The sequence below is a fragment of the Poromitra crassiceps genome (assembly GCF_964638095.1).
Source record: "Poromitra crassiceps genome assembly, contig: HAP1_SCAFFOLD_634, whole genome shotgun sequence".
Lineage (NCBI taxonomy): Eukaryota > Metazoa > Chordata > Actinopteri > Beryciformes > Melamphaidae > Poromitra > Poromitra crassiceps.
In genome coordinates this window covers 23,629-32,500 of record NW_028151774.1, presented here as the reverse complement: position 1 = coordinate 32,500, position 8,872 = coordinate 23,629, and the positions used below count along the sequence as shown (strand labels likewise).

The following is an 8,872-nucleotide window of genomic DNA, read 5'->3' as shown; positions in this document are numbered from 1 at the left end:
CAATAAGCGTGCCTTACCGCAAGCTGTGTATTGACGCGCGGCGGCATTAAAACTAATTGAGGTGTAGTTGCACCGTTGACCACCAGGTGTCATCTGTGAGCATCCTTGAGAGCATTATTGAAAGGCACAAAGCAACGTTAACGTTTCATACAGAATAGATCCTGACCAACAACGTATGTTTTGAATTTAACTATCTGGCATAAAACGGGCAGAATTACTGGTTAATGTTAATAGAGAGAACGGAATAGAAAGAAACACACGCGGGCAGCCAGCAATGGATGGACTTCATGGAAACAGGTGGGTTGAATGAATTCACTTTGCAACTTTGTCCGAGCTTGTATTCCTGAAGGTGAACGGTAAGTACGCCAGCTAAATAGGCCCCAATATAGCGTTAAAATAAAATAAAAATGTAGGCTATCATGCAAAAATTTGATTTCGGACCGTCTGAATATGTTTTATTATTTGGATTTGTCTTGTCAGCTGACATTTGGACAAATAGGAGAGGGCGCAGCTTCCTGGCACGCGGCATGGCACGGAAATATTTGTGCCACCAGCGTACCATCCGAGCGTGTGTTCAGCACAGCAGGGATTGTTGCAATGCCACTCCGAAGCAAATTATTGCCCGAAAAGGTAAAGCTGTTGGTATTCTTGGCCAGAAACCTGTAATGGTAAAACGAAGCAAGAAGGCTAATGGCTAAAGGCCTAAAGGCCTACAGTATAGCCTATTTAACCAAGCCCAAAATGTTTAATTTCGAATTCCTTTAAGTTTATAAGATCGTGTGGTGGGCTTGTGTTGTTGAAATCCCTGAAGTTCGTTAATACATGCTTAATTCATTTAAGATAATTGCATAATTCGTTTTGTATTTATTTTACACAGCAATATCTACTGGTTAATTTTACCAGGCTAATTTATTTTTATTTTTGTGTGTGAAATGATGAAGGTTTTCCCAATGTCCCACTACGGTTGTGTTTGTGCAAATAGAAAGTGCTCTTGTTCAGAAACACCTTGAATTAGTTTTGTTACATTTCCTGAAGTTCGATACATGCTTAATTTGTTTATTTAAGATAATTGCATAATTAGTTTTGTAGTCTATTTATTTTACACAGCAATATCTACTGGAATAGAAAGAAACACACGCGGGCAGCCAGCAATGGATGGACTTCATGGAAACAGGTGGGTTGAAGTTTATTCTTGGTCTCAAGATTTTCACAACAATACAGCCGATTTATTCCCCCTCCTCTCCTCTCCTCTCCGACCACTCTGAACTGCAGTGTTGGTTTAATGCCGCCGCGCATCGCGGGTGCGTGCAGTTGACCTTGTTTACAATACGGCCAACTTATCCCCCCTCCTCTCCTCTCCTCTCCGACCGCTCTGAACTGCAGTGTTGGTTTAATGCCGCCCGCGCCTGCTTGCACGACACGATGGAGCTAATGACGCGATAAGATCTGGGCCCAGTTGCACAAAGCACCTTAGGTTAAGATTTCCCTTAGAGTCAGAGTTAAGGTGTCCTTAAAATTGAATGGGCTGCAGAAAACACCCTTAAATCTTGTGCTTATGTTTTCCTTAAAAGGTTTAACCTTAAGGAGAAGATGTAATGGTGTGCCCTCAGCCGATTCTATTTTTACCAACCAACAGCCATCCTTCCTTTAAATGGTCTCATGCAATATACAGTATTATTGTGTTACTGTATATTTATCCCATTATTAATACCTTTATTGACTTTATTGAATAGCTACTAAAATACTTTATTCTGTATAGTGTTTGGGAGGGGGGGGGTGCTGCTGAGAGCTGAGAGGCCCTGAGCGGCCGGCGACAGACTCATTGTTCCTTGATACAGCAATATCTACTGGTTAATTTTACCAGGCTAATTTATTTTTATTTTTGTGTGTGAAATGATGAAGGTTTTCCCAATGTCCCACTACGGTTGTGTTTTTGCAAATAGAAAGTGCTCTTGTTCAGAAACACCTTGAATTAGTTTTGTTACATTTCCTGAAGTTTGATACATGCTTAATTCGTTTATTTAAGATAATTGCATAATTAGTTTTGTAGTCTATTTATTTTACACAGCAATATCTACTGGTAAATTTTACCAGGCTAATTTATTTTTATTTTTGTGTGTGAAATGATGAAGATTTAATGGTGTGCCCTCAGCCGATTCTATTTTTACCAACCAACAGCCATCCTTCCTTTAAATGGTCTCATGCAATATACAGTACTATTGTGTTACTGTATATTTATCCCATTATTAATACCTTTATTGACTTTATTGAATAGCTACTAAAATACTTTATTCTGTATAGTGTTTGGGAGGGGGGGGGTGCTGCTGAGAGCTGAGAGGCCCTGAGCGGCCGGCGACAGACTCATTGTTCCTTGATACAGTATGTGTGGCGGGAGAATGACACAATAGGGCCAGTATATACTGTAGGCTACAAGATACACACACACCGTCAAAATGCAAACACGTTTATTGTAAGAAAATGTTGAAATTTTCATGAAATTGCAATGTGTATAAATTGTAATAACACGTCAAAAAAAACAATATGGCCTAAAAAAAGTAGGCTAAAAGTGGAAAAAAAAACAATATAACTGATTATATTGTAATACTTACAATAAACGTGTTTGCATTGAGACTCTGCTGTGTGTCAAGCCAATATTTGTACACTACACTTTAGTAAAACACTCATCATAATTATATAGGCCTACATATATATATAGCCTGATGTTATATGCCTGTGTGTGCCAGTGTGTGTGTGTATAAATATCTGTTTTATTATAAACAAAATAAATAACTCCCATAGCCTACACCTTAATCAAGGGGAGAGACATAAATATTCTGCCTTAAAATGTTTAAATAAGGCTGACTGACTCACCTGCTATAATAATAATAATAATAATAATAAAAACACATTATTTTTAGCTGGCTATAAATCGCGCGCACGCACACACACACACACACACACACACACACACACACACACACACACACACACAGGAACAGCCACACAGGAAAGGCCTCTATTGCACTGTTGAAAAAACAGCGTGCACTCCACCCCCCCCCCCCCCGGTTAGGCAGGTTTCACAGACAAAGCAGAGTGTACCTTTCCACCCCCATCGCAAGCCACATGCACTTAATCTCAAGGAACAATGAGTACAGTGATTACAGTAGCTACAGTGTAATCACTAGACACTTGGGATGCAATGTTTCACCCCTGATTAGCTACAATCCAGTGGGCAGTCACGGGCGGGGCACATGCGAAAATATGAGACAATGGACTTTGATTCGCACAGGTTTCAGGTTTCGATCGGTGTTTCATGTGTGTGTGTGTGTGTGTGCGTGCGCGCGATTTATAGCCAGCTAAAACAACAGTTAAAAACAACAACAAATAAATAGACAAATAAATAAATAGATAGGCCTAAATAAATAAATAAAGCCCTGCTGATCGGTTACTTAATTTATTTACTGTAGTCACACACACACACACACACACACACACACACACACACACACATGCATTTTGGGATAGTCGGACCATGTTTCATAAAACAATATCACTGATTAATTTTCCCTCCATGCCCTCAGCACGTCAGGAATATGCTGAGCAAGTGTGTGTGTGCGCGCGTGCGTGCATGTGATTCGATTAAATCTTATGACGTGATAAGGTCCTGCATTTTATCTCTCTCGAATGAGTATTATAAACAAAATAAATAACTAAATAAATAAATAAATACATGAGCCTACTGGCTCATAACATTTCTCTCTCTGTCTGTCTCTCTCTGATCACCGCTGTGCTGTGTGTGTCAGTGTGTGTGTGCGCTGTGCGCTGCATATACTGTACTGTAGGTAGTTGTGCGCTGCCGCCCCCTAGTGTCCCACTTTGATACCACATACTAACGGCAAACAGAAGTAACGCCGCGTTGCGGTAAAACACGCTTATTGATCCGTCTACCACTGTATCTCCACGAGTGTCCGTGCGGCCAAGTGATGTCACACCATCAGACACGTCCCTTCAGGAGGCTCCTGTGTGGCGAGTTTTCCCCTGGCCGTGCACATCCTAAATCTTCTAACTACGCGGCTGGGCGACAAAGTGGAGTTTTCAAAAATAACGGTCACTTCTGCAAGTAGAAAACCACACGGATTATAAAAGCTCAAAACATTTTCTCGTCAGGATTCCGTGTCTCTCATTTCCGTGCGACAGTCCATATGTCAATTATTTTTCCCCACCTCCCTCTCTTCCGTCTGGCCCCTGTCCCTCCCCCACTCTCCCTCCCTCCCCTCTGTTTCCATAGATCCCTGATCGATGTGTTAATTGTTACTTGTATCTGTTGCCTGTTGTTATCTTGTTTTCTATGTACTCATACTGTGTCAGCGTCTTTGGGTCACTGAAAAGCGCTTTATAAATTAAATGAATTATTATTATTATGATGAGGATTATTATTATTATTATTATTATTATTATTATTATGTCTAGCAGAATTCACACTTAAGCCCCACCTGAGTTCCATCGAAGGCACAGAGGCGAATGTGTCTGCTGAGGACCTGAACTCCAACACCAGGAGTGGGAATCCTCCTGCAGCTCCACAGGGTGAAACAAACACTCGTCCTGACCTGACGAGAACGAACCTACAGGAGAGGATAGAGGAGGAGAGGAGAGAAGAAGGGAAGATAGGAGATGAGAAGGGAAGAGAGGAGAAGGGAAGAGAGGAGAAGAGAAGAGAAGAGGAGAGAGGAGAAGAGAAGAGAGGAGAGGAGAGAGGAGAAGAGAGGAGAGGAGGAGAGGAGGAGAAGGGAAGATAGGAGAGGAGAGGATAAGGGAAGGGAATGAGAAGGGAAGAGAGGAGATGAGAAGGGAAGAGAGGAGAGGGGAGGAGGGGATAGGAGAGGAGAGAAGGGAAGAGAGGAGAGGGGAGGAGGGGATAGGAGAGAAGGGAAGAGAGGAGAGGGGAGGAGGGGATAGGAGAGGAGAGAAGAGAAGAGAAGGGAAGAGAGGAGAGGGGAGGAGCGGATAGGAGGAGAGGAGAGGAAAGGAGAGGAGAGGGGTGAGGAGAGAGGAGAGTTGAGATGAGTGGAGAGGACAGAAGAGGAGAGGAAACAGAAGCATGAATTAATGACTATAGAGGCTTTTAGCCTGGTAAAATGAACTCACATTACATTTCGTTCTACCAGACCGTCTGGCCTCAAGCCCTGGGAGGGCTTTCTGCAGAAACTGCAAAGCATACGAGCCAATCAGCGACCAGCCTCATAACCGGCCAATCAGGAACGCTGCTGGAAAAACAGTAATGGCTGCCTCCGTGCCTGTCCGCCTCGAGTAATGTCAACATTCGTCGAGTTTAAGCAGCCATAAAGTGCAGTTATTGCTGAAATAGACTCAATAACAACAATTAAACAAGTACAGGAGTTTACATCAGCGGGGTTTCTCGGCGGAAAAGATGGTTTCCCCGTTCTCTGAAATGTGAGTTGACGTGACCGGCTGGTTTACCAGGCTAAGAGGCTTTGCCCTGGTCCATTAAAACACACAGACAAACAAATACCAATTCTCTCAGGCTGATGACTAATAAGACTCTGAGACAGACGGCTGATACTTTGGGCTTTCCGATGTAGAGCGGACGTCTGCACCAACACTTCCACTTCCATCGTTGTTTCCAGTCTGACAATGTCTCAAATGCAGTTATCTGTTTATAGAGATGAGCCACAATGACGTCCGGACCTAAAACACCTACAAAAAGTATCGATCAATCAACTCCAACTCAATTCTCTCAGAGGAAGTCTTGGTGCACCTGTGTTACTTCCTGCCTTTTAGACACAAAATGGCTGCTGTGAAAAAGGCCTATTCTCTCAGAGGAAGTCTTGGTTCGTACAACCGACATACCGGTCGTCTGGCACAGACTCGTATTAGTCGTCAGACTGAGAGACTCTGAGGTACCCAGATTGCACACATACAGACAAACACACTGTCTCACCTTGCCAGTGTCTGGGTCCAGGAAGAGGTCTCTAAAGGAGAGCTGTGATTGGCTGAGCTCAGGCTGAAGGTAATGACTTCCTCTGTACGTCAGCCCTACAGAAGAAATGTTTATATCAGTTAGTAAAACAAAACAAATGATGGTCTCTGATGGTCAAGGATCCCACTTGAACTTTTACTCATGCTTCTCTGCACCCACACCAAAGAGCACCTGTTTCAGTGATTTGACCAAGGACCCACGCAGCGCTTCCTCATCCCTTCTCTCAATTAAAAATGGTCTTTTACAGCAAGGTTTATTTTGCACAAATTCATAAAAAAAGATTCTCATGTTGTAATAATAAAAAAATAAATGCCTGTTAATGTGTTGTAATCTTTTCGCTGTGGTATCGAAAATGGTATGAAGTATCGATATTTTCTTGGGTATTGATATCGAAGCTGAAATTCTAGTATCGTGACAACCCTATATAACATCAACTACATTTGACCAGTTAACTGCATGCTGCTTGATAAAAAAGAAAAGAAAAAAGGCAGCAGATTCCACCTGCTAGTTTGTTCCAATGCAAATTGACTGCAGGCGCACTTATTGTTTATTGTTTATTTCAGATCCCCATTAGTCACTGCCTCAGCAGCCACTATTCTTCCTGTGGTCAAACACATCAGTTACAGTACAATTAAAAAGTAAAAAAAAGTACACCAATAAAGTACTCAATACACATACATACATATATCCACATACATACATCCATCCACATACATACATACATAGGCTACAGTGTATACATACATACATACATACACACACACACACACACACACACACACACACACACACACACAAACATAACAAAAACAAAAGCAACAATTATCCTAGACGAGATGTTGCAACTCTTCTATTATATGGCTCTGGCGTTAGCTAATGATCACATGAGTGGGGGAAAGGGGCAGTATCATCCATCTGCAGCACTGGAGCACCATCACCCCGCCCACCGTGTACGTTCTCAGACCCGCTGGATGTGTACACGTACAGACCAGAGTACGTTTCTAGACTCCTTCAAAAATAAAAGCCTGGATATTTTTCTTTTTAAATCACCGTTCTGTAGGTATATGATATTCTATTATGCTTGTGTGCATTAGTCTTTCGGATGATTGAATGTTTGTATGATTTATGACCTTCGCGTTGATCTCGCTGGTTAATTGGCTAGCTATGCTACTAGCTAGCCAGCAACTACCCCCACTATGAGCTCCATGGTCTGCCTCTGAGACCCAGGACAGCCCCCTCACACCACCCACCTTCCATGAAGCTGCCCAACCGCATACCCAGTATTAAGCACCCCTGCTCCCCAGGCTACACACAGACCCCCACCCGCCAGGACCTTGTCCTCCAGCGACCTACGTTACCAACTTGCTGGACCTTGCTGGCTCAGTGGCCACACTTTACGGACTTTGCTATCTAGCTATAGCTAACATCAGTGTTTGGCTGCTGCAGTGCTCGCCTGCCTCGCTCGCACTGCTTTTATTTTTGAAGGAGTAGGTCTAGAAAGTATCCGGTCTGTACGCGTACACTTCCAGTCTGTATGTGTACACTTTACTTTCTAGAGACCTACTCCTTCAAAAATAAAAGCAGTCAGTGCGAGCGAGGCAGGCGAGCACTGCAGCGGCCAAACACTGATGTTAGCATGCAAGCTAACGTTTGATACCTCCCGGGGGACGGCTGGCTGTCTGTACCCCGGGAGCAGTGCTTAAGTGTGGGCCACTGGGCCAGCAAGGTCCAGCCAGTGGGTAACGTAGGTCCCTGGAGGACAAGGTCCTGGCGGGGCGGGGGTCTGTGTGTAGCCTGGGGAGGTGTGCTAATAGTGGGTATGCAGTTGGGCAGATTCATGGAAGGTGGGTGGGGTGAGGGGGCTGTCCTGGGTCTCAGAGGCCGACCATGGAGCTCATACTAGCGCAGGTAGGAACAGGATGGACGAGTTGCTAGCTAAGGTTAGCTAGTAGCATAGCTAGCCGATTAACTAGCCAGATCAACCCCGGGAATGGGATCAATGTTGGGGGGAATTGTCTGTCAACATCGGTCATGAATCATGCAAACATTCAATCATCCTAAAGACCACACATGGGTCGGATGCGGCCCGCGGGCGCCACCTGTGTGGCCCGCGATGAAATTGCAAAAAAAAATAAAAAAAAATAAAATTGTTTTTTACACACACAGTGCACCTGAACGCAACATGCAAGATACCCGCTGAATAAGTGTCCAAATGTTCATGTCATATTCTGGCCAATTCTCCACTTCTGTTATTTTCATTTTTTTCCATATTCCAGCATTTCAGTCTGGAATATGGAATATCTTTCAATAATCTTTATGACTAAAAGGCTACATTGAAGTAGAAATTTAAATAACTCAAATAACTCAATGGTTTTGGATTTATTTAGCTTCAAGACTGCATTTTTGTTCGTGTGACCCTCAACACAGGCTTTGATCATCCCGGGACACTTACTGATACTTATGCTTAAATGAACCCACTCATATTCTGATTTATTTCAAGAAAAACATTTCAGCTAGTGGAAATTCTAATTGGCTGGTAACTTTAAAATCTAGCAGCCATATTGGCAGGTGGTCAAAAAAGTTAATTTCAAGCCCTGAGAGCAGGTGGTGACATAGGAGTGAGTGAGAAAAGGATCAAATATTGGTGGTTAAGACTGAATAATGACATCACAACTGTTAATTTAAAATGAGTTATTCCTCTAAACCTGGCTTCAAATGCACCAAATCTTTCGCACTGGCGCCGTTCAGCCCTCAGCAAAACCTGGTCGCGAGGACATTTTTTGTGGCCCTCTCTATCATCAAAGTTACCCATCCATGGGTTACGGCATGACAATATTTGTTCGGCCCCCGGCAACAATCTGGGTTTCTCATGTG

At 43.2% G+C, this 8,872-nt stretch overlaps 1 protein-coding gene across 1 annotated transcript in view; it reads right to left on the bottom strand.

The window, feature by feature from the left end:
* LOC310771420 (nephrocystin-1-like) overlaps window positions 1-8,872 on the bottom strand; it is a gene marked incomplete at its 5' end in the record, with an annotated part of 53,553 nt that overhangs the window by 24,561 nt on the left and 20,120 nt on the right. Inside the window, 2 exons of the mRNA XM_083664035.1 lie at window positions 4,494-4,622; window positions 5,960-6,054. Of these exons, the coding sequence (XP_083520161.1) occupies window positions 4,494-4,622; window positions 5,960-6,054 (224 nt within the window). The remainder of the gene's footprint in view (window positions 1-4,493; window positions 4,623-5,959; window positions 6,055-8,872) is intronic.